Source organism: Borostomias antarcticus (genome assembly GCF_949987555.1).
Source record: "Borostomias antarcticus genome assembly, chromosome: 6".
Classification (NCBI taxonomy): Eukaryota; Metazoa; Chordata; class Actinopteri; order Stomiiformes; family Stomiidae; genus Borostomias; species Borostomias antarcticus.
Window position 1 is genome coordinate 13077986 of NC_140239.1, and position 26636 is coordinate 13104621.

The following is a 26636-nucleotide window of genomic DNA, read 5'->3' on the forward strand; positions in this document are numbered from 1 at the left end:
GAATAGTGAAAGTGAGTGTTATTCTGGTTTGGAATGAGGCTGGGGTAGTGGGGGTTAGTGAATGAGGCTGTGGTACTGTAGTTGTATAGGTGAGTGAATGCTGTGTAGTAAAGGTGAGCGTTCCTCTAGTTTTGAATGGGGCTGGGGTAGTGAATGGGGCCGGGGTAGTGAATGGGGCTGGGGTTATAGTCAAGATGAGAGGTAGTGAGTCAGGTCCAGGTGAGTCAGGTCCTACAGGTGAGTCATGTCCAGGTGAGTCATGTCCAGGTGAGTCAGGTCCAGGTGAGTCATATCCAGGTGAGTCATATCCAGGTGAGTCAGGTCCTACAGGTGAGTCAGGTCCAAGTGAGTCATGTCCAGGTGAGTCAGGTCCAGGTGAGTCATGTCCAGGTGAGTCAGGTCCAGGTGAGTCATATCCAGGTGAGTCAGGTCCTACAGGTGAGTCATGTCCAGGTGAGTCATATCCAGGTGAGTCAGGTCCAGGTGAGTCATATCCAGGTGAGTCAGGTCCAGGTGAGTCATGTCCAGGTGAGTCATGTCCAGGTGAGTCATGTCCAGGTAAGTCAGATCCAGGTGAGTCATGTCCAGGTGAGTCAGGTCCAGGTGAGTCATGTCCAGGTGAGTCAGGTCCTGCAGGTGACGCAGCACTGTCTCTGGATGGACCTGAGGGAGCAGCGACCCAGCAGCTTCAGCTTGTCACAGAATCTGGAGGACATGCTGTTCTTCTTACACTCTGCACCTGGGTCAGACAGAACAGGGCGTCAGTCACACACGCACACATGCACACACACGCACACAATAACATACATGGTATATGGATGGTAAATGGACAGCACAGCTCTTTTATGCAAAGGTCTTTCAATGGCCTCTCATTCACACACCAATGGTGGCAGCTGCCATGCAAGGTGCTAGCCTGCTCATTGGGAGCAGTTTGGGGTTCAGTGTCTTGAACAAGGACACTTCAACATGTGGACAGGTGGAGCCAGGATTCGAACCGGGCAGGCAGACAGGCAGACAGACAGACAGACAGGCAGACAGACACAGGCAGACAGACAGGCAGGCAGACAGACAGACAGACAGACAGACAGACAGGCAGGCAGGCAGACAGGCAGGCAGGCAGACAGACAGGCAGGGAGGCAGACAGACAGGCAGACAGACAGACAGGTAGACAGGAAGACAGGCAGGTAGACAGGCAGACAGGCAGACAGGCAGACAGGCAGACAGGCAGGCAGGCAGACAGACAGACAGACAGACAGACAGAAGTGTGCTGTCACCAGTGTTGTTCTTGCACTCCTGCGTGTTGCAGGCCCTGTGTGTGTCCAGTCTGGGGGTGGTCTCACAGAGGCTGTCCATCACCACCTGAGACCCGCTCACACACCTCACCTCCCGACGCTGGACACCCTCGCCACAGCTCACAGAACACTGGCACAAACACACACACACACACACACATGCACACACACACAGGTGTCACTGCGTTGCTCGTCAGTGTTGTCTGTTTGCTTTCAAAACTATGGCACCTGCATTTTACACATTCTAAACGGATAAAAAAAAAAACGCTGGCTGAATTCCCTAGCCTGCATTTCTAAACTAATTTACAGTAGGTAATACACTTTGCTGTTTGTGTAGTCTCGCGAGCCAGACAAGTCGACTTCCGGCCTGGACTGTCAACTACGTCTCGTATTCAGACGCAGAAATTTTGATGAAGGAAGTTGGGGAAAAAACGGGCGGATATTCCGTCAAAATTCTGTAGCGAGTAGTAGATAGTCCGGACCGGAGGTGCTGAGTTTTTTTAAGAACTAAGAACAAATTCTAAGCGGCTGAAGTCCAGACTCTCTCCTCTGGAGAGAGTCTGGCTCCGAGACTACTGTTTGTGTAATAAAAACTCTGTGAAGTGAGAGTTAACGTGGAAGAAAGTCCAAATAAATCGCACCTTGTGTGTCAGATATGCTTCCAACAGATCGCCAGAGTACAGGACTCGTTAGCAGTACTTGAAAAGTGGAAAGCTACGGTCAGTAACTTATCAGAGGCCAAATCGGCCCCCCTGCATAGCCCACTATCTCCATCCATCCATCTGACATGTGGTTGAACGAGATTCAAACTCTGTACCTGGTGCTTCCAAGGCCGACTCGCTATCCACTGTGCTACGCCTGATCTTGCAAAGGAGAATTGCCCTTGTCCACAAGGCATGTCAGCCATTGCTTCCTCTCGATTGAGTGAGAGGGGGGGGGTGTCGTCATTTAAATTGGCACATGGCGAAAAGAATACATAGCAGAGCGTAACTATTTTCTTCTATAGAATCCAGACAATCATCACATCATCACAAACATTTCGAGGTATACTATGTCCTTCTGTCTGCAAAAGTGTAGGAGAGGTGACGAGTTAGAAACACAACATTGATTCAGTCATTTTCTGCTTCAAGTTAGAGAGTGGCTCCATTGGTTTCAATGGAGGGGGGGAGTCATCATTCAAACTGGCACACGGCAAAAAATTATACATCGGAGAGCTTAGCTTTTTGGATTTTACAAATCCCAAGAGTCATGTGAAAGTTTTTATATATATGTGTATAAGCTGTGCAAATTGTAAGAGGGATGGCAGTTTAGAAAATGTGTGACATATTTCCTAAGTGCGTTTCTCCCCACTCTAAAATCTGTGAAATTGTGCAGAACACCAAAAGTGTAACTTGCATTCTGCAATCAAGAAAATGAAAAATAATGAAACCATGGTATGTTTTGAACTCGGCTTGACGCAAGGAATCCAATGATCCCTGAATCATTAAAATCGAACCAACGGTTCAAAAGTTACAAGCATAAACGTGACTCCAACTTTGACACATTGGTGGCACTAGAGTGCTCAACTTGTCAACATGTGACTTGGTTACAAAGGATAAAAAATGAATACACATAATCTGGAGACCAATGTCTACAAAGGATTGATTTGAATTGTTGATATTCCAATGCGTTTGCTTGTGACAGCCAATTGAATTTGGCGACAAAGCCTCCAAACAGGAAGTTAGGGCATTCCCATTCTGGGAACTCAGATCAGGGTTCCGCAGACCAGTGTGGGTGGGGCCTGACCCGTTCCACTGGGGTTCTGCTCCCTTACCTCCTCCCAGTCCTGCGGGTCCCAGCGCGGGCACGGCGGCAGGCTGCAGGGCTCTGAGCCTCCGGGCCTGAGGGTGGCGCTGCAGCGCCGGGACTCTGGACAGAACACCAGCCGCTCACGCACCCCCTCTCCACAGCTACTAGAACACTAGGGAGGAGAGGAGAGGAGAGAAGGAGAGGAGGAGAGGAGAGGAGGAGGAGAGGGGGAGAGGAGGAGAGTGGGGTCAGGAGAGGAGGAGGAGAGGGAGGAGAAGAGAGGAGGGGGGAGGAGGAGAGGGAGAAGAAGAGAGGAGGGGGGAGGAGGAGGAAGAGGAGAGGAGGAGGAGAGGAGAAGAGAGGAGGGGGAGGAGGAGGAAGAGGAGAGGAGGAGGACAGGAGAGGAGAAGAGAGGAGGGAGGAGGAGGAGGAAGAGGAGAGGAGGAGACGATAAAAGAGAGGAGGTGGGAGGAGAGGGAGACTCGTCTGTCATTTCATACTGTAGATAAAATCCCTCAATAAAAGATGCTTTGATATATAGTATGTGTGTGCCTATGTGTGTGCGTGTGTGTGTGCATTTGCGTGGGCGTCTGTGTGTGTTTGTATGTGTGTGTGTGCATGTGTGTGTGTGTGTGTGTGTGTGTGTGCTTGTTTGTATGCGTGTGTGTGTGTGTGTACCGGGCCCCAGGGAGAGGTCTTCCAGGGCAGGCAGCTGTGTGAGGGGCAGGCCAGGGCGCTGGGCGGGCGGGAGGTCAGGGCCTGGCAGTGGAATGGACGCAGAGGCCGTCTGCTGTGGGAGTCCACACACTGGACATCACGCTGCCTCCGCCCCACCACACCACACCCCACTGGACACTACCTCAGAGAGAGAGAGAGAAAGAAGGAGAGAGAGAGAGAGAGGGAGAGAGAGAGGGAGAGGGAGAGAGAGGGAGAGAGATAGTATTGATTCTAGTAGTTGATTATAACAGTATTGATTAGTCCAGTATTGATTATTCCAGTATTGATTGTAGCAGGAGTGATGTTGATTGATCCCGAGGTACTGACCCTGGTCCAGTTGCTGCTGAGCCAGACAGAGCAGGGCTGAGGGTGGCAGGTCCGGGCAGGTTCTGGTTTCTTCAGGCTGGAACAGTCCTCCTCCCGACCGGAGCTACACTCCACCATCCTCCACACTGCCCCAACGCCACACGACACCGAGCACTGGGGGGTAGATCCAAATAATGAGGGGTAAAGTTACACTTTCATTCTCAATGGAGCTTGATTTGTGTACAACACAATCACTCAAAGGCCCATCAGATGTTCCTAGGAGACTCCGTTACCCAGAACCCACCTCGCTCCAGTTGCCCGCCACCCACGCCACGTCTGCGCTGACCGGCTCTTTGACGCTCTGGTTGCCATGGTCCCCGGCGAAGGTCATCACCGGACTCCCCGGTCTCTGCTCCTGTCCATCGGGGCTAGGGGCGGGGCTTTTGGAATGGGGGGGCGGGGAGAACTTTCTAGGGCGGGGGGCGGGGCTGCCCACTCTGGGGGGCTTTGCGATCCTCAGGGTGGGGTGGGGGGGCGGGGGGGTGAGCAGGGGGGCTGTTGGGTGGGGGGTCTCTGTGGTAGCCAGGGGTAGCCGGGGGCGGCGGCTGGAGAGGGGGTAGTGGAGGCTGGCGTGCGGCGCGGAGCGGAGGGCGGTGGTGGTGTGGGCGTGGCGCGGGGTCGTGTGTCGGAGCTGCGGTGGCCGCGTGGTCGCCGGGCGGGGCAACCGGCTAGTTGTCCTGAGAGTGGTCGCTGTGGTAACGATGTCCATGACTCTGATTGGCTGGCCGTCGGTGGTCGCGTCCTCGACGACGTAGTTGTAACCTGCCGGGGTGTACCCCGTCAAATCTGGCGTACTCCCCTCCTCCTCCTTCACACCATTCTCCTGCCCCTCCCCTTCCTCCTCCCCCTCCTCCTCTCCTCTCTTCCACTCCTCCTCGTCCTCCATCTCTCCTCCGTTCCTCCCCACCTTCAGGCTGAACGCATAGTCATCAGCATCGATGATGTCAGGGGTGGTGGTGATGATGACGGGCTTGGTGGTGGAGGTTGTGGTAGTTGTAGTTCTCTTTGTGGTTGTTGTAGTTCTCTTTGTGGTAGTTGTAGTTCTCTTCGTGGTGGTTGTAGTTCTCAGCGGGGTGGTTGTAGTTCTCAGCGTGGGGGTTTTAGTTCTCTTTGCGGTGGTGGTAGTTCTCTTCGTGGTGGTTGTAGTTCTCAGCGGGGTGGTTGTAGTTCTCAGCGTGGGAGTTGTAGTCCCGGGCGCAGCGGTGGCGCTGGTGGTGTGGGTGAAGGGATGGCCGGGGGAGGGGCTGCTGGGCGTGGGGGGGCGGCGGTGTTTGGGGGGCGGGCCGGGTCGCCTGCGCAGGCTGGCATTGGGACAGGGCTGCAGGGCGCACAGAGACTTGGAGCGAGGCTTGGTGGCCAGGTCACACGGCTTCCTGGGCGCGGTCACACAGGTGGTCAGACGGGAACGCACGCCCCCGCCACACGTCACCGGGCACTGAGAGAGAGAGAGAGAGAGAGAGAGAGAGAGAGAGAGAGAGAGAGAGAGAGAGAAAGAGTAGTGATTACCATGGTGAAGAGAGTAAAGGCAGAGGTAGAGAGGTGAAAAGAACAGGAGAGAGGTGGAAGAGGAGAGAGAGACAGATGAGGAGGAGGGGGAGGCAGTGAGAGGGAGGAGAGGAGGAGAAGGAGAGAGGGAATGTAGAGGGAGGAGAGAAGGAGGAGAGAGGGAGTGAGTGTAGAGGGGTGGTGATGACAGAGCCAGTAAAGAGGCAGCCCTACCCTGCTCCAGTAAGGAGACAGCCCTACCCTGCTCCAGTAAGGAGACAGCCCTACCCTGCTCCAGTAAGGAGGAAGCCCTACCCTGCTCCAGTAAGGAGGCAGCCCTACCCTGCTCCAGTAAGGAGACAGCCCTACCCTGCTCCAGTAAGGAGACAGCCCTACCCTGCTCCAGTAAGGAGGAAGCCCTACCCTGCTCCAGAAAGGAGGCAGCCCTACCCTGCTCCAGTAAGGAGGAAGCCCTACCCTGCTCCAGTAAGGAGGCAGCCCTACCCTGCTCCAGTAAGGAGGCAGCCCTACCCTGCTCCAGTAAGGAGACAGCCCTACCCTGCTCCAGTTGCCCACGGCCCAGTCGTTGCCGCAGGGCTGGTCTCGGTTGCAGGGCACCAGGGGTTTGGGCTTGATCAGATGCTTGCAGTCCAGCGGGTGGAGCACCCTCTCCTCCCCCAGCACCGTCCGCACACACAGCACCGTGCGCTTCCGCACGCCCTCCGAGCCACAGCTGGACGAGCACGGCTGCCAGCCCCCCACCCACCACCTGGGGGTCGGAGGTCACACAGAGGTTATTAACTATCAATGTCACTGTACTAGCGCGCAGTTGTGGTACTGGAGCGCTCAGACTAGACAGGACAGTTCATATTTTTGGCAAATGTAATACAGTTGTAACAACATAGTAATTATATAGTAATACCATAGAAATTGTAAAGTAACTACATAATAATAACATGAGAGATATTGTAATAATAACACAGCAATAATAAAATGACTGGTAATAACAGCCCTGTCAGGACAGCTATGTTCAAGTAGGAATGCAGCAGTAAATACTGTAGTAGTAATACAGTAACAACAGTAATAACAGTGGCACAGTATTGTCACACCGGGCAGGACAGTCCATATTCTTGCACTTGCGGTGTTTGTTATCCGGACGGCTCTCTGGGTCACACAGGAACTCGTCCACCACTCCCACCTCCACCTCGAAGCACCTGACGGGCTGCTGCTGGTCACCTGAGAGAGAGAGAGACAGGAAGAGAGAAGATATCCCATAACTATCTCCTAGACAGACGCAGGTACAGGTACAAAATGCACTAGCCTCGTGAGACCATCCTGATGTTGTGAGCTCACGTTTCACACATCAGTCTGGATACTCTCATAAAGACATTTTGAGCCTGATTGGAAAACGACCTCTCCCATCAGCGCTGGTTCTGAGGGATTTGAAATACAAACAGCTATGCTGGGCGGGTTTATGACAGTGAGGAGCGGTTGAAGTTACCGCGTGATAGAGCTTTTAATATTTTTTTTAAATGGTTCATTCAATCACCAGCCAAGTCGTTTTGAAAGTGCCTGCCCTTTTCCAAACAGCTTCCGACAGAGAGGTCCTAGAAGGTTATGGGAACCAAATCATCTGGCGCTTCAGGTTAAACATGTACAGCTACAGTCACAGGTGTAGGTGTGTTACCTGTCCCACAGGTGGTGCTGCAGTCTGTCCACGCCCCGTACTTCCACCTGTACTCTGGTTCAATGACCTCATTTCCTGTTTGTCTGTTCTTCTTGATGGTGTACTCGTACTTGATGCCTGGGTTCCTCTCCTGGTACAGCAGCTAGGCAACCAAACAGCAGACATGTTCACCGCTACACCACTTCACATCTATCTATCTATCTATCTATCTATCTATCTATCTATCTATCTATCTATCTATCTATCTATCTATCTATCTATCTATCTATCTATCTATCTATCTACAGTACCATATCCATCTATCTATCTGTCTACCATATATCTACTTATCTCTCTATATCTAGATTCATTTTTTATAAAACTGGCAGCCCCAGCCATTAGAGAGCCGTTGTCATACATCTTTAATCTCTCCATTATATCTGGTATAGTTCCGCAGGTCTGGAAATCTGTTCTTGTGGTCCCGTTGAACAAAGGGGGTGATAGGGATAAGCTGGACAACTATCGTCCTATCTCAATGTTACCATGCCTAGCTAAAGTTCTGGAGACCTTGGTAAATAACCAATTAAAATCATTTCTTTACAGTCATTCAGTTTTAAGTCCTCACCAGTCTGGATTTAGAGCTAATAATGGTACCATTTCAGCTGTCACTCTTGTCACTAATGACATAATCTGGGCATTAGACAACAGGAAGCACTGTGCTTCCCTCTTTGTTGATCTTTCAAAAGCATTTGATACAGTCGATCACCAGCTGCTTTTAAACAGACTATCTAGTATTGGTTTGGATAAAGATGCTTGTGACTGGTTTCAGGATTTTCTATCATCAAGGTGTCAAGAGTGTGAAATCGGGTAGCATTCAATCTGATTTCTTGTCTCTAGCTAAAGGTGTGCCACAGGGATCAGTGTTGGGTCCTGTCCTTTTCACCATCTATATTAATGATAGTGTCTCTGCACTAACTGGCTGTCATGCTCATCTATATGTTGATGATACAGTATTCTATTGTATTGTGGATACTTTTCAGGCACCTACCAGACCCGATCAAATGATCGGCTTGTTTTTAGGTTGTTTTTACTGTTTCCTCGAGTGCATTCTGAATTTGGAAGGGCTGCTTTTTTCCATGATGCTCCTTATACTTGGAATACCTTACAACAGACTTTAAAGCTTGACGTACTTCCTTCAGTCACATAGTTTAAATCCATGGCACTAGACCTAAGTACTTCAATCTGTAACTGTTTTTAATTATTATTATTATTAGGGGCCAGGCAGCGTAGCTGCCGGAACCCTATTGTATTTGCCTATATTATTATTATTATTATTATTATTATTCTCCTTCCACTGAAGTCTAACTTCCCATAGACAAAAAATCACCAAAATTTGCACATAGCTCCAGTACTATATCCAAAGTCCTCAACCTGCATTGTAGGTCAATAAACCTGAAGGTGGCGCTACAGCAACAGTCTAAAGTTTAAAACTTAAAAAAATCATAACAAATCAGCCATAGGTGCTATCACTGTAAAACCACCACCTGAATGTAGTCCCAAGTGAGACAAAACCTTCATACACTTTGACCTTGCAGGAATTTTGAAGTCCATCACTCTGATTTCTTCATAAACTGTAAAACCTATCAAACATATCTCCTCCCACATTTTTTGTTCAATTGACACCAAAATTAATATACTGTATCTACAGACTGTCCTTACCAAAGTATCCTCACAGATTTTTGAAATATGAAAAATTGAGCCCACAGCACATCAAAAGGTTTCACTGTTAACAGTTTTGTATACAGTTCCTATTAATTCTCGCCAAATCAATGTCTGATCATCCTCATAAAAAGTGACAACATTGGCCACATATCCAAGATGTAGTATGATTTTTTTCAGAATTTTATCTCAAAAATAGAATTTTTAAAAATATGTTTAATTCTGTCCTCTGAAACCAACACTTCATACAGAGAAAACTACGTTACCCACAATCCAACGCAAGCTCAACGAATCGGAGACATCGCTGTTGGCAACACTACCCAACCCCCGCCGAGGATTACAATGACTAAATCGATTGATTGGCAACTGACTGAGTACACAGCGGCTGAAGTTAATGTTCAATTATGAAAAAAAAGCTAACAAAACCTGTAACCCACATTTTTCAATCAATTAACACTTAAGTTGCTACACTGGATCTTCAAACTGTCATTCACAAACTCATTGACCAGATTATTGAATTATCAAAATTGAGCTTACAATGCATGAAAATGTTTTACTTATTATTATTATTCTCCATCTTCCACTGAAGTCTAACTTCCCGTGGACAAAAAATCACCAAAATTTGCACAAAGCTCCAGTACTATACCCAAAGTCCTCAACCTGCATTGTAGGTCAATAAACCTGAAGGTGGCGCTACAGCAACAGTCTAAAGTTTAAAACTTTAAAAAAAATCATAACAAATCAGCCATAGGTGCTATCACTGTAAATCCACCACGTGAATGTAGTCCCAAGGGAGACAAAACTTTCATACGCTTTGACCTTGCAGGAATTTTGAAGTCCATCACTCTGATTTCTTCATAAACTGTAAAACCTATCAAACCTATCTCCTCCCACATTTTTTGTTCAATTGACACCAAAATTGATCTACTGTATCTTCAGACTGTCCTTACCAAACGATCCTCACAGATTTTTGAAATATGAAAAATAGAGCCCACAGCACTTCAAAAAGTTTTACTGTTAACAGTTCTGTATACAGTTCCTATTAATTCTCGCCAAATCAATGTCTGATCATCCTCATAAAAAGTGACAACATTGGCCACATATCCAAGATGTAGTATGATTTTTTCAGAATTTTATCTCAAAAATTGAATTTTTAAAAATATGTTTAATTCTGTCCTCTGAAACCAACACTTCATACAGAGAAAACTACATTACCCACAATCCAACGCAAGCTCCGAAGACATCGCTGTTGGCAACCCTACCCAGCCCCCGCCGAGGATTACAATGACTAAATCGATTGATTGGCAACTGACTGAGTACACAGCTGCTGAAGTTAATGTTCAATTATAAAGAAAAACAGACAAAACCTGTAAAAATTAATAAACATATCTCATCCCACATTTTTCAATCAATTAACACCACACAACTTGCTCCACTGGATGTTCAGACTGTAATTCACAAACTCATTGACCAGATTGTTGAATTATCAAAATCGAGCTTACAATGCATCAAAATGTTTTACAAATGTTTTTACGATACGATACGAATGTACAAAATTAACATTGGAATGTCAACTTTCTTGTTGTCCTCCTATTCTCTCGCTTATTGCTCCTAAACTTGTCGGAAATTGCCTGGCCCCGCCTCATCGCTGCGAAGCAGCTTTAATTATTATTATTATTAGGTGGGCTAGCTTGTAGAAGCTAGCCCAACTTGTGATATTCCCACTATTTCTTTCTTTCTTTATTCTAGTTCTCACCATTTTTTTGGCCCTCAACTACTTCTTCATACTTTGTGCTAGAAACTTCATTCAAACTTTAAAATGTTCACGATGTTTAACTCTTTAACGGATCCATTTAGATTTTTGATATTTTTTATAGTTTTTTAGAAATTTAACTTTTAAAAACAATTTTTTGTCCCACTGAAACTGCTTGAAACTGCTTTTGGAATGTTCAGTAACTTTATGTTTTTAGAGTGGTGGCAGCAGTTGCTTTGAAAATATTCACACATTTTGTAAACTGTGGCACTCCTACAGTTTTGACAGCTCACACACATTATATATCAAAATATTCACACAACTGTGCTGATTCATACAATGTAAGTATCTAAGCTGTGTGACTTACAGTTTTCGCTGTATGATGATTTGTTCGGCAACTGCCCTCCCCATTTAAACATATGGCAATGCACTCTAACTCTTGAGCTGTTAATTTTACATTTTTACCCTTTTTCAAACTTGTCTCTATGCCTAACCGTTTTAACAGCTCATACACATATTATATATAGAAACGTTCACACAACTGTGCTGATTCTTACAATGTAAGTACCTAAGCTGTGTGACTTATAGTTTTCGCTGTGTGACGATATGTTTGGCAACTGCGCTCCCCATTGAAACGTATGGTGCCACACTAATGTTTGAGCTGCTAATTTTGCATTTTTACTCTTTTTCTAACTTGTCGCCATGCCTACAGTTTTAACAGCTCATACACATATTATACATTAAAACGTTCACACAACTTCTGAGGTATGATGATTTGTTCGGCAACTGCGCTCCCCATTGAAACATATGGTGACGCACTTACTTTTGAGCTGCTAATTTTGCATTTTTACCCTTTTTCTAACTTGTCGCCATACCTACAGTGTTTAAGCTATACGGACATATTATACATAGCAATGTTCTGCACGTTCTCAAGATTCCTATGGTGTCAATATATACGCTGTAACATTTATAGTTTTCGCGATAGAGCTGTCTGAAGTGGACCATGTCTAGGATCAGTGTCAGTTTGGATTAGAGTGAAACTTCATTCAAACTTTAAAATGTTCATCATCTTTAGCTCTTTAACGGATCCATTCCGATTTTTGATATTTCTTATAATTTTTTAGAAATATAACTTTTAAAACTTTTTTTTATTTTTTTTGAGGGGGTGGAGTCTCACCACCACACCACTAACAGTTTTAACAGCTCATACACATATTATATATTGAAACGTTCACACAACTGTGCTGATTCTTACAATGTAAGTACCTAAGCTGTGTGACTTATAGTTTTCTCTGTGTGACGATTTGTTCGGCAACTGCGCTCCCCATTGAAACATATGGTGTTTCAACTAACTGTTGAGCTGCTAATTTCGCATTTTTACCCTTTTTCTAACTTGTCGCCATGCCTACAGTGTTTGAGCTATATGGACATATTATACATAGAAATGTTCTGCAAGTTCTCAGGATTCCTATGGTGTCAATATATAAGCTGTAACATTTATAGTTTTCGCGATAGAGCCGTCTGAAGTGGACCATGTCTAGGATCAGAGTGCCAGTTGGGATTAGAGTGTTGGCAGCTGTTGCTTTTTTTCTTTTCTTTTTTTTTCTTCACCGGTGGAGTCAGGTAGGTGGCCCGGAGAGGGGTACACTGTCCCCGACCAGCTCTGACCTGAGGGGGCGGAGTCTCGCCACCACGCCACTGTCCACGCCACGGACCCCACAATTCAGCCCCTTAGTGGGCTAGAGATGCACGGTCTTCGCCGGTGGGTGCATGGAGATTGCCCGGTCCGTAGTAGTACTAGCTGTTACATACAGCTACTGTTAGTAGTAGCTGTTACATACAGCTGCAGCAGCTAGCCCACCTCACATTTTCTCCAGGAAATGTACTTTCTAGTTATTATTGTATATTGCATTTGTTTTGTTGATTTGCGTCTCTGTATAACTATCTATATCTATCTATCTATCTATCTATCTATCTATCTATCTATCTATCTATCTATCTATCTACCATATATCTAACTATCTCTCTACAGTAGGTTAACCATTATGTCATTGTCAATGATTATGATAGCCAAGATAGACAGGATTGTCCACCCTTCACTCCCATCCATTCATCCGTCCATCCGTCCATCCATCCATCCATCTGTCCATCCATCTCCTCCTCCCCTCCTCCTCTCCTCCCTACCTGGATCATGAGTGGTTGTCTGGTGGGTCCGGCGGAGGTCAGGTTCTCAAGGTTCCCCGAGCGTTCGTAGTAGAACGTGGTTCCTGCCGCCTCGTACTGCCCGTTCCACTGGATGATGTAATGTCCATTCAGGTAGTAGTCCTCGGGCTCCTGGCCCCTGAGCGCCAGGAAGTTACCCGCTTCTTCCACTTCCTGGATCATGATGTCACGTGCCCCCATGGGGATCATACCCACGTCCACATAGCCTGGCGGAGGAGTCAGGGGAGGAGTCAGCGGAGGAGTAGCCATGTGATGGGGGATATGGTAGGTTATAGGAGGGAGGAGTTATAGGAGGGATGTTATAGGAGGGAGGAGTTATAGGAGGGAGGGGTTATAGGAGGGAGGGGTTATAGGAGGGAGGAGTTATAGGAGGGATGAGTTATAGGAGGGAGGTTTTATAGATGGGAGGGGTTATAGAAGGGAGGAGTCATAGGATGGAGGGGTTATAGGAGGGAGGAGTTATAGGAGGGAGGTTTTATAGATGGGAGAGGTTATAGGAGGGAGGAGTTATAGGAGGGAGGGGTTATAGGAGGGAGGAGTTATAGGAAGGAGGAGTTATAGGAGGGAGGGGTTATAGGAGGGAGGAGTTATAGGAGGGAGGGGTTATAGAAGGGAGGGGTTATAGGAGGGAGGGGTTATAGAAGGGAGGATTTATAGGAGGGAGGAGTTATAGGAGGGAGGATTTATAGAAAGGAGGAGTTATAGGAGGGAGGGATTATAGGAGAGGATTTATAGGAGGGAGGAGTTATAGGAGGGAGGGGTCATAGGAGGGAGGGGTTATAGAAGGGAGGAGTCATAGGAGGGAGGGGTTATAGGAGGGATGAGTTATAGGAGGGAGGAGTTATATGAGGGAGGGGTTATAGAAGGGAGGGGTTATAGGAGGGAGGAGTTATAGGAGGGAGGGGTTATATGAGGGAGGAGTTATAGGAGGGAGGAGTTATAGGAGGGAGGGGTAATAGAAGGGAGGGGTTATAGGAGGGAGGAGTTATAGGAGGGAGGGGTCATAGGAGGGAGGGGTTATAGAAGGGAGGAGTTATAGGAGGGAGGGGTTATAGGAGGGAGGGAGGAGTTATAGGAGGGAGGGGTTATATGAGGGAGGGGTCATAGGAGGGAGGGGTTATAGAAGGGAGGAGTTATAGGAGGGAGGGAGGAGTTATAGGAGGGAAGGGTTATAGGAGGGAGGGAGGGGATTGGGGGGGTGAGAAGGGGCATCAGGGGGAGAGAGAGGCCACCATGGCAGTCACAACAGCATCCAGACTGCCAGACACTCTCTGATCTTTAATAGTGTGTGTGTGTGTCTGTGTTTGTGTGTGCGGAGCAAGATGGGGGGCAATGCATTAGGTCTATACTCTTTGAAGTCTAACACATCTGGACTAGTTCTCTGGAAAGGGACACACACGCACGCACGAGCACACCCATATTAACACTCTAACACACACACACTCACACGCACGCACACACACAAAAGGTTAAAACCTGGATTAAGGATGATATAGAATCATTGGAATGTCAGGCTAGAGTTCTAGTAATGTTGTGGTTTTGATTGTTAGTTATTGTGGTTTTCTTATTGTTGGATGCTGCTCTTCCACCAACTGTAATCACATCAAAGTCCACAATGGAAATAAAGAGACTTTATTGAGTTGTCCTTCACAATGTTTTTTGAAGATACAGTATGGTGTAATCAATTGTTTAAATTTTTCTATTGTCAAATAAACTGAACTAAAAAACACACACACACACACACACACACAGTCTGAGGTCACTGATGTTCTCTCTCAGGGGGGGGGTCGTCGTGGTGATTATGGTACAGTCGGACAGTGGAACAAACAGCTGTGTACCCCTGGGCATGCCGCTGCCATGACGACAGAGAAAACAACAACATGACATCACGATGCTGATGATGCCAGCCAGTCCTCCGGACCCCGAGTGCACGTTAGAGCCAACACAGATAATCATGGAGGGACTGTCTTAGTCCAGCTGTAAACGTGTCTCATAAACACTCTTCCTTGTCCAGGGAGCTGTGATTAAAGTGAAACAACATGGTAACATAGTGCTTTGTAGAAGCCCAACACGCCCCCACACAAAGGGCCAGCTCAGTGGCCTAGTGGTAAAGTGTCCGCCCAGAGACTGGGAGGTTGTGGGTACAATCCAAGGCCGGGTCATAACAAAGACTATAAAAATGGGACCCATTGCCTCCCTGCTTGGCACTCAGCATCAAGGGTAGGAATTGGGGGGCTAGATCACCAAATGATTCCCGAGCGCGGCCCCGCTGCTGCTCACCGCTCCCCCAGGGGATGGGTCAAATGCGGAGAACAAATTTCACCTCCCTCAGGTGTGTGACAATCAGTGGGACTTTAACCTTTAACTTTAACAACACTGCAATGTAACGAGACAGGATAGTACTGTATCCTGTTTGACTACAGGAGGATAGTACTGTATCGTGGTTGACTACAGGAGGATAGTACTGTATCTTGTTTGACTAGCAGATGGGAGAGTCTGTGTGTGAGTAGTCTGACTCAGCGGATGTAGGTTTTGGCAATAAACCTTGTCATTCGTTGTCACACTGCCCAATCAGTGGCAAGACTGGCGACGCAAATTAATCTGATTCGGGCCAAGAGATTCGTTGGCACCAATCAGATTTGATCCAGACTATTTTGCAAGAGCACCGTTGCTGCGTCCGGGCTGGCTCCGCCCAAGACGACTGTGATTGGTTTAAAGAAATATTGTGTCTTCCCCCCCAGACCTGTCTCCGGCGCTGGCACAGCGTAAACGAAGTGTGGAGATAGGTCTGGCTATGAGAGAATAGTGTGTGAGAGACATGTACGGTGTGTAAAACCTGTTTCATAAACAAGATGGGTTTGGATAAAAGCGTGTTTCTTGTTTCAATAGATCGGTGCTAAACACTTCTGCTGGTCCGATTGTTTATTGATACCTGCTGCTGATGGACGGCCTAGTTAATCGACTGGATTCATCCATGCATGCGTTAATTTGTTTATGTTCCTGTAGGCCACCGCTGTAAATAAGAGGGTGTTCTTGGCACACCTGACTGGTTTAATGAAGGTGAAGGAAACATTGGTGCCTCACCGAAGTCCTCTCCTCCATCGAAGGTGTTCTGGATGGTCTCACAGGAGGAGTCGTCCCCCAAACACACCCCACAACGGTCCTCCACCGCGTTGGAGTCGATACCGAAGTCACAGCCCACCTCCTGGACACACACACACATGCACACACACATGCACGCACACACACACACACACATACACACATGCACACACACACACACACGCACACACACACACACACACGCACGCACACACGCACACACACACGCACACACGTCAAAACACATACTATATTTCCTCTGCCTCTCCTTTTCTCTCTTTAACTATAGTTCAAACTCTTCTTAGAAGAGTGCCCCCCACGATTGACTCTCTCTCTCTCTCCACCCCCCCCCGCCCTCTCTCTCTCTCTCTGTCTCTCTATGTCTCTTACCCAGCAACTCTACCTTGCACACCCCGTTGACACAGATGTTCCTGGAGTTGTTGTTCATGAAGCAGGGGGTCCCGTCCGTCACTGCGTCCAGCATCTTCTCAGAGAAGTTCTCATCCACCGGACGACAGTGGAGCTCACACGGGTTAGCTGTGCAGGAGCAGGAGGAGGAGAGAGGAGAGAGGAGGAGAGAGAGGAAGAGAGAGAGGAGAGAGAGAGAGAGAGGAGAGAGGAGAGAGGGGAGACAGAGGAGAGAGGAAGAGAGAGAGGAGAGAGAGAGAGAGAGGAGCGAGAGGAGAGAGAAAGGAGGAGAGGGGAGGAGAGAGGAGAGAGAGGAGGAGATAGAGGAGAGAGAGGAGAGAGGAGAGGAGAGAGAGGAGAGAGAGAGGAGGAGAGGAGAGGAGGAGAGAGGAAGAGGAGAAGAGAAGGGAGGAGAAGAGAAGGGGAGAAGGGAGTGAGAGGAGTGAGTCTCAGGTGTTCCAGGGGAATGTGATGTTTCTACAGTATGTATGTGCTGCCCTCTGATGACGGATACCTGTGACTACAGCTGAACTGACTGTGTGTTTATGTGTGTGTGTGTGTGTGTGTGTGTGTGTGTGCGTCTGTGTGTGCATGCATGTGTGTGCGTGCATGTTTGTGTGTGCATGTGCGTGCGTGTGTGCATGTGTGTGTGTGTGTGTGTGCATGCGTGTGTGTGTGTGTGTGTGCGTGCGTGTGTATGTGTGTGTGTGCATGTGTGTTACGATTTGTGTCTGTCTTGTGCTTTGTTACTGTTCATGTTTGTCTCCCCCAGGGGCCTCATTTATCAAAGACCGTGTAAATTCAGGCGTATGACGAAAACGAGGAAAATGCGAAAAGTAGCGTACGACGAGAATATTTACACGCTTTTCGGATCTATCAAAAATGGCGTACACGCTGCTGCGCCAAATTCACCACAGAAAATCCGACGGTGGCGGAGAAGAGAGCGTACGCGCACGCGCCCCGTGTTCCGCCCTCTCCACGCCCAAATTCAACCATATATGGTCAAAACTATGACAGCGCACAACGTGGATACCCCGGAAGGAACCGACATAATATAGCGTGGAGCATAGGAAAGACAAATACGTTTATGGAAAAACGCGGAAAGAAGAGAAACTTTTCGGAGACGGAGGTGCATGTGCTTGTTGGTGAGGTCCACGCGAGGAAAGAAAATCATCTTCGGAAGGTAAGCTATTTGTACGAGCCTACATTTGTCTGATTGCTCCTACAGTTTAGGTAGCCTACTGTACGTTTCGTGCATCCTGTATTTGGCGTAGGCTACACGGACATTCTGTATTATGTGGCTGTGAGGAAAGCAAACATTCCACACATTCTGTGGTAGGCTATGATTGATTTAGGACCAAAAACAGGGAACGATAACACAGATGACCACTTCATAATGTTAGACCACATTAAACATTTTCCCCTCTGGGAAATTAAGACTCATCTAAATCACCCGGTAAATCACACTTAAGCATTTATTTGGCTGCCAACAGAAAAACATATTAATTGAATATGGCTACACAATAAAATGTTTAATGCATAATCAAGTTAACAGACAAACTCAAAGAAAATGACTGAAATTGTTTCTCCAGACTCTGACGTGGGGTGGGACTCAGAGGAGGGGGAGTCTGCAGTGGTCCTTGACCTGACGGTCGTGCCCCCGCCGGTTGCAGCCTCTACATCCAGCGCCACGACCTCCAGTGCCTCCACCTCCAGCGCACCGGCCTCCACCTCCAGTGCCATCTCCAGCGCCTCCGTCTCCACCGCCCACGCCTCCACCTCCGGCTGCCAGCGTCCCTGCCTCAAGGGTCCCTGAGGGCTGGGCTTCCTCTCAGACGCTGTGCTGGAGGCTCATGACCCTAGAGGCCCAGAGGGAAATGGCAGAAGGGATTGGGGCAGTTGTGGGGCAGTTGTGCAGTTGGTGGAGGACACCACACTTCACCACCAGAGCCAACAGGACATCCTCACTGCACTTCATTCCCTCACACATGCTGTCACGGACCTCACACTGTCACTCACTACCACACTCACGGACCTCACACAGTCACTCACTACCACACTCAAGGACCTCACACAGTCACTCACTACCACACTCACAGACCTCACACAGTCACTCACTACCACACTCACGGACCTCACACATTCACTCACAAACGCACTCACACACCTCACACAGTCACCCACCAACAGACAATAAAATGGTAGAAATGTGAACCTTACTTGTTTGTGTCTTCATAGCTGGCGCATGACCTCAGTGTGGGCCCTTTGGCCCCGCTGGTAAACCTCATGACGGGGAGGGGGCTGAGGGCTTGGGTCCTCATTTTGTGGTGGGGTCTTGACTGGTTCTCATTCTTATCAGCTTTGAATATACATCTTGGCAAACATAACAGAATGATGTACAAGGAGGGGACAGATACCTAGTGAAAGTACTATTGGTTGCTAGTAAAAAGACAATAATGAGGGCTTGGTATAAGGTGGAACCCCCAACCAAGGAGCAGTGGTGGGTGTTGTGGAGGAGATTTATGAGATTTATTTATGCATTGAGGATGCAGGAAGGAAAGTTTGAAGGGAGATGGGAAAAATTGATGGATTATAGAAGGAAGTGTGATGATACCACTAATATTAAAATTGTCATATTTGAGTAAGAAAAAAAAGCTGCATGGATGGAAGTACCCATAAGCTGTTATTGTAAGTTTTTATGTTTTATTGTATTGTCGTTGTATGGATGGAAAATGCTAATAAAGATTAAAGTAAATAAGACAAAGAATATGTATCTTGGCTATGCACACACCAACAAGCCAGCCGTCACGCGCAGCGCCTGCCTCCAGTCTAGCCCCTACCCTGCTGTGCGCCAGGATGAATGAGTCATGCATGGAGCCAGGCCACCGTGCCACTAGACTTGTGATGAGCATGTCGGCGTCACATATGATTTGGGTATTTATAGTGTGCACATTTTAGCGATTCACATAGACGTATTCATTCACTGATGGTGCCCTTATGTGGGTGCAGTCGCCATCGCCGTCACCTCTTTGGAGTTCTATCTCGGCCAGTAGGCCGAGTAGCGCCGGATTCATTTAGGCTCGCATTACGCACAGGAGGACTGTCATTTATATGCTTACCAAACAGCAAACAGGTCCACATGATCACATATTAATGACAATCTAATTGGTCAATTATTGCCGTTTGATGGAGTGCCTGCATTAGGTGTGTGACATATAGCGCGGAAAGGTTTGGCACAGCGCATAGGTTCAGTTTGGGGAACAAATCCATATCGGACCATGAATGAGCCGGTTAGAGGACACGTCTAATCTTGCATTGCGATATATGTTTGTGCTGAATTGGGCTATTAGCCTACATGATTGTGCGTTCAGAAACTGTCGCTCTTATTCTCTCCATCAAACATTGTAATTCACCGACGCACCACCTGCGTCGCCAGTTCCCCCTGTGTTCAAATAGGGTGTAGGAAACCGTGTAAATCGGTACGACAACCTGAGAGGTGTCCTACAAAAGCGTGTAGAAAGGCGACTAAATTTTCGCCCTTTCGGCTTGATAGATCGCAATGTGGGGGGGGGAAATGGCGTACGCCTGAAATCGCAAAAAAGACCGTGTAAAATATGGCGTACCTCAATGATAAATGAGGCCCCAGGTGTCTGTCCATGCTGTGTGCACCCTCCCTTGTCATTAGTCCTGTCAATCATTGTCTCCTGCCATCCTCCTGGCTGCCACTGCTACCACCTGGCTGCCATCAGCAATCAACTCCCCCAATCATCTCCTGCCCAATCAGCAGGCGGCCTTCCCCCTATATATGTGTGTCTGTGTTCCCTGTTTGTTAGAGGGAGACAGAGGGGTATGTTGTATGTGATTGTGACATGTTGATTGACCTTAGTTTTCTTATAGCCTACTGTTTGTTTACTTCTGTTTGACAACCTACCTACCTTGGTTCTAGTTGTGTTTGGGTTTACTGTGATTTCGTTATCTCCCCTTCGGTTCTTCCGCTCCTGGGAGAAGGGCTTTAGGTAAGATACCCTGGGGTATACATTTTTCACCACGTAGGTAACCCTCTGTTAAACACACTAGTTAAGAGTGAGCGGCTGCCACGTCTTTTTGTAGCAGGTAGGTAAGGTTCCGGTTTAGGCTTAGATAGATGGCTAGTTAGGGCCTCTAGTTCTGTTTTCAGTTAGATAGTGTTAGGGTCTATAGGGTAGAGGTGTAGGGAAGGTAGGGCTGTGCTTCTTAGTGGCACCGTTCACAGTCCTTCTCCCTAGGTCCCTTATCTCCTGCCCTCTGTTAATTCATTTATTCCCCCTTTGTGGTTTTGTCGTCTTGTGGTGTTTCTGTTCATTGTCATTTGTTCTGTGGGCGGTAATAAATCCTTTTTTTTGTGACGAACGGTATCTTTTGGTTTTCCCTGCCTGGTTCCGTACAGCACTCCATCCCATAGTACTGTCTGGCTACATCGGCCCGGTGGGTCTAGACACAGGCTGTTGCGTTCCCCTCTCCCCCCCTAGTTATTACACCTTTACACCTTTATTACATCTGAGTAGGGGACGTAACATAATGGGGGCTCGTCCGGGATCTCTTATCCTGTGAGCTTGTGTATAGTCGTACTGTTGGTAAGTGGTTTTGGTGGTGTAGTGCTTGGTGAGTTTTCTTTTATTGCCATGGCTGAGTCCATAGTGCAGCAGTTTATTGATGGTCCTTCAGAGGCTCTGTTGGATGTGTGCCGCATAGTTGACTTACAGGCCATAGCTGAACACTTTTCTATTTCTGTGCCTAAGGGGTTGGTGAAGGTGGAGTTGAGGCAGCTTGTAGGAGAAGGGCTGGTGACTGCAGGTGTGCTCTTGTCTGCACCTGTGTTGGTCCTTCCTGCTCCCGGCCTTGCTTTGGGGGAGGATATACGGTTTTCCCCTGAGAGTGTGTCCACGCAGGATGACACAAACTAAGGCGGAGGCCGACGTTCAGGTGCCGCCTGCAGTGCCGCGCACTCTTCCCAGGTTTGATCCAAGTTTCTCTCCTCCTGAGTCAGGTGACAGTTCTCGGCTGCGGCTCCGTCTGGCTCGTCTCGAGCTGGAGAATCGTGAGAGGGAGCGGAGTAGACAGGCCGAGTATGACCATAAACTGCAGGTTCGGAGGATGGAACTCGATGCTGAGATCCAGATAAGAGATGGAAGAGAAGCTTGCTCTCTCGCGCGCGCTAAACAGCAGTATAGCCCCATGTCTCCTGTTGCAGACTCCCCTACATCACCAGCCCAACCAAAGGAACGGTTTAACGTGAGTAAGAACGTTTCTTTAGTTCCATTCTTTCGAGAGTCCGAAGTAGACTCCTATTTTGGTGTGTTTGAGCGAATAGCAGCTGCTTTGAAATGGCCCGAAGATATGTGGGCGCTGCTGTTACAGTGCAAACTCTGTGGTAAAGCTCAGGAGGTGGTCGCTGCTTTGTCTCTAGAAGACGGTCTTCAGTATGACAAGGTTAAGGCGGCAGTGCTGCGTGCCTATGAACTAGTCCCTGAAGCCTACAGGCAGAAGTTCCGGCAGTATAAGAAGAAAGATAGCCAAACCTTTGTCGAATTCGCCCGTGAGAAAGAGCACTTGTTTGATAGGTTGCTACAGGCTAGTAAAGTCACTGATTTTAACTCTCTTAGGGAACTCAATCTCATTGAGGAGTTCAAGAATAGTGTGCCAGAAAAGTTTGTAGTGTACTGTAATGAGCAGAAAGTAACCACTTTATCCCAGGCGGCGGTGCTCGCTGACGAGTTCGCACTAACCCACAAAACAGCGTTCACGACACCCCGTGTAGAGACACGTAGGGTTGCCCCGCCTGCCCCAAACACTGGCCACTCCTCTGCTCCTCCTGGTCCCAAAGAGACTCGCGAGTGTTTCTACTGTCACAAGAAAGGGCATCTGATACAAGACTGTAGGCAGCGGATACAGGGGACTAATCAGTCTTCTCCCTCCTCTAACCCCCGTAAACCTGTAGGGTTGATTAGGACCATCCCTGCTGTTGGGACTCAAGACACCACAGTGCGCTCTGAGTCACCCGATCCGAGCTACGCATCCTTCGTATTCACAGGTTCGGTGTCATTTGAACGACAGCTCTGAAGTGGTGCCCATTCGTATACTGCGTGACACAGGTGCTGCGCAGTCTGTAATTTTAGCGGATGTGTTGCCCTGGTCAGATGCGTCCTCATGTGGGTACAGTTTACTGTTACAAGGGATAGAAATGGGACAATGGTGCCAGTGCCTTTACACCACGTTTGCTTGCGCTCCAAACTGGTCAGTGGTCACTTTAAAGTTGCTCTACAATCCTCTCTCCCTGTGAAAGGAGTCACGTTAATCATGGGTAATGATATCGCCGGTGGGTTGGTGTTACCTGTGCTGGAAGTGTTTGCTCCTCCTGACAAGCCGGTTTCTCTTGACAGTTTGGGAAAGGAATTCCCTGCTGTGTTTCCAGCCTGTGTGGTCACCCGTGCCCAGGCCCGGAGGGTGGGCGAAGAGGTATGTGACTTAGAGGACACAGTGTTTGGTCCCTTATTCAGTGCAGATGATGATGTGTCACCCCCCCCGTCTTGTTAAAGAACGAGGCCCAGACAAGCATATACAATCAGAACCCAGTGATTTATTGCTTCCTGTTACCAGTGATACATTGAGAAATGCTCAGAAGCAGGATGCTAGTTTAGCTAACTGTTTTTTGTCTGTTGTGAGCTCAAAGCAAGCTGCTAAGCAGACTGTAGCTTACATGGTAGAGGATGGACTCCTCGTACGCAAATGGATGCCTAAGAAGGGAACCGACAGCAGTTGGAGTTCTGTGCGGCAAATTGTTGTCCCGAAGCCGTTTCGCGCACAAGTATTGGCTTTAGCGCATGACAGACCCTGGTCCGGTCATTTAGGAGTCACAAAAACATATGACCGTATTTTGAGGCATTTCTTTTGGCCGGCCTTGAAACAAGATGTAGCTGCACATTGCAAAACCTGTCATACCTGTCAGGTCGTAGGTAAGCCTAACCAGGTTCTCTCTCTAGCTCCTCTCTATCCAATTCCCGTGATGGGGGAGCCGTTCGAGCGGGTCATTGTCGATTGTGTGGGTCCCCTTCCTCGCACCAAATCAGGTAACCAGTTTCTGATAACCATCATGTGTGCTGCTACCCGCTACCCAGAGGCCATACCATTCCGTAAAATAACCTCTAAGGTTGTTATAGCCGCCCTGACCAAATTCTTTGCCACATTTGGTCTCACGAAAGTCATCCAAACAGACCAAGGATCTAACTTTCTGTCCAAGTTGTTCACTCAGGTCCTTAAGACCCTCAACATCACGCACAAAGTGTCCAGTGGGTACCACCCCCAGAGTCAGGGAGCCTTGGAGAGGTGGCATCAGACGCTCAAGGCTATGCTGCGCAAGTACTGCTTTGACACTAGCAAGGATTGGGATGAAGGGATCCCATTTGTGTTATTTGGCGTCCGTGAATCCCTTAAATTCAGTCCCGCAGACTTAGTCTTTGGCCATACTGTGCGTGGGCCGTTGAAGGTGCTGAAGGATCAGATGATGTCCACAGATCCAGGTCCCCAAAGTGTTTTGGATTATGTCCGTCAAGTTAAGGGGCGACTACATGAGGCGTGTGCCTTAGCAAGAGAAGTGTTGTCTTCCTCTCAGATCAAGATGAAGTCTCATTTTGACAAAACTGCTATCCAGCGGTCTCTCCAACCAGGAGATAAAGTATTAGTGTTGTTGCCTGTTCCTGGTTCCACACTGTCAGCTCGTTTTAGTGGTCCTTATGTCGTTGACAGACAACTCAGTGAGACTGACTGTGATACAGACCCCTGACAGGAGACGTCAGTCCCGCGTGTGTCATATAAACATGCTCAAATTGTATCACGCCAGAGAAAGTGAGCTCCATGAGGTTGCCAGTGTTCCCGTTTTAAATGTCACAGCTTTCAGTGATGCTGTTGATGCAGATGGTTTTATCCTGCGCAACCTGCCACAGCAGTGTGCTAGGCTAAGCAACTCAGAAATGTTGGGCTCTCTCCGTGAGCATTTGACACATTTAACCCCACAGCAGCAGGATTGTCATAGTGAATGTGGTCAAGTCTTTTCCCTGTCTGTTCTCCGATGTTCCCTCGCGCACGTCTGTTTTGACGCATGATATTGAGGTCCGTGATGCGCTCCCGATTAAGCAACATGCATACAGGGTTAATCAGGCCAAACGAAAAGTCATGCAACAGGAGGTTGCTTATTTGTTGGAACATGGTTTAGACGTTCCCAGTACAAGTCCATGGAGTTCTCCCTGTCTTCTGATTCCCAAACCAGATGGTACAAGCAGGTTCTGCACAGATTATCGTAAGGTGAATGCCGTTACCACCCCCGACACTTTTCCCTTACCCCGCATAGATGACTGTGTAGATACTATTGGTAATGCCACCTTTGTCAGTAAACTTGATATGCTAAAGGGTTATTGGCAGATCCCATTAACAGCTCGGGCTTCAGAGATATCAGCCTTTGTCACTCCAGATAACTTCCTCCAGTATACAGTGATGGCGTTTGGCATGTGTAACGCCCCAGCCACTTTCCAGCACCTGGTTAACACAGTCTTGGTTGGTGTGCCTCACTGCACAGCCTATTTAGATGACCTGGTCATACACTCTGCCAACTGGGCAGATCATCTGAGTTCCTTGCAGGTAGTGTTCCAACGGTTGGCCGACGCCCACTTAACTGTCAACTTGGCCAAGTGCGAGTTTGGTGAGGCCACAGTTACCTATCTTGGGAAGGAGGTAGGACATGGTCAGGTGCGCCCTGTATCGGCAAAAGTCTCTGCTATCGCTGACTTCCCAGCCCCTGCTACTCGCAGACAGCTGCGCAGGTTTTTAGGGATGGCTGGCTACTATAGAGGATTCTGTTGTAACTTTGCTACAGTTGCAGCTCCTCTCACTGGGTTGCTCAGTCCATCTGTGTTCTATCGGTGGTCTGCTGAGTGTCAAGCTGCATTCAAGTCAGTTAAAGCGTTACTGTGTAGCTCTCCTGTTCTGTCTGCCCCAGATTTCAACAAAGCATTTAAGCTGGAGGTGGATGCGAGTGCTGTAGGTGCTGGCGCTGTACTCATACAGGAAGACGCAGACGGAGTTGATCATCCCGTCTGCTATTTCTCACGTAAGTTCACCACAGCCCAATCCAGATACTCAACCATCGAGCAGGAGACGTTGGCATTATTGTTAGCTTTACAGTACTTTGAGGTGTACCGTGGGTCCAGCCCATATCAGATTGAAGTTTTCACAGACCATAACCCGTTGGTATTCTTAAAGGATTAACATGGTAATTCAATATAACACTTTCCAGATATCTTTAGGCAACAACAAAACAAATGTGTTGAACTATTTCAGAATTCATCCATAAAAATTATTTTAAAACATGTTTTTATAGGTCTGAATCTGCCACTCAAAAAGTTCACTCACTCAAAACTGGGCGTGATTCATAACAACTGATTGACAGTTCTCTGAGCAAATGACCAACTGGAATCATTATGATTGACAGGCGTGTGCCCCGTTACCATAGCTACCACCGCTCCGAGCTAAACAACACAAGAGCTAGATCGCGCAACAGCCAGATCAATAGCCATTTTTCTAGCTGCTAACCAGGGGCATTTACAAAGTCCTTAATATTATATTAACCCCCAAACATTATAAAGATACACGCTACCTAACAGGCCGTATCCTCGAATTTGCATTAGGCCTATTTGGGAAAAGTACGATAAAGGTATAACGACGGCACGTCTCCCCCGCGACAGAGGAAAAGCACCCTGCAGCCGGCCACGCAAGCTTGGAGGCTTGGGCTATTAGACTTATAGCTTTCAGCCAGCTACGAACAGTATATACCTAGTGAGTCAAATAATTGCAACTGTGGGTCTTACCAGAAGACAGATCATTTGCGCTGTGAAACCGACATTAAATCCGCATTGTTCACCAGTCTAACGTTATTTATCTTAGTAGGTGTCCAACAAAGCCAGTTGAACACTGAAACGTTACTGTTCTGGGAACATCTGTCAGTTGTGGTGATATAAAGGAATTGAGTGGAATACCACTGCAATAACTGATTATTAGTCAGATCAATTAAATCATTATAGCTTGTTTC

General features: G+C 47.8%; 1 protein-coding gene across 1 annotated transcript in view; it reads right to left on the minus strand.

Annotated features, from left to right (window-relative positions):
* Positions 1 to 623: 623 nt before the first annotated feature.
* LOC311310494 (A disintegrin and metalloproteinase with thrombospondin motifs 12-like) overlaps positions 624 to 26636 on the minus strand; it is a gene marked incomplete at both ends in the record, with an annotated part of 88045 nt that continues 62032 nt past the window's right edge. Inside the window, 13 exons of the mRNA XM_084440005.1 lie at positions 624 to 739; positions 1275 to 1392; positions 3106 to 3252; positions 3759 to 3935; positions 4125 to 4277; positions 4408 to 4905; positions 5071 to 5598; positions 6207 to 6417; positions 6758 to 6884; positions 7336 to 7477; positions 12971 to 13215; positions 16094 to 16214; positions 16515 to 16648. Of these exons, the coding sequence (XP_084296131.1) occupies positions 624 to 739; positions 1275 to 1392; positions 3106 to 3252; positions 3759 to 3935; positions 4125 to 4277; positions 4408 to 4905; positions 5071 to 5598; positions 6207 to 6417; positions 6758 to 6884; positions 7336 to 7477; positions 12971 to 13215; positions 16094 to 16214; positions 16515 to 16648 (2717 nt within the window). The remainder of the gene's footprint in view (positions 740 to 1274; positions 1393 to 3105; positions 3253 to 3758; positions 3936 to 4124; positions 4278 to 4407; positions 4906 to 5070; positions 5599 to 6206; positions 6418 to 6757; positions 6885 to 7335; positions 7478 to 12970; positions 13216 to 16093; positions 16215 to 16514; positions 16649 to 26636) is intronic.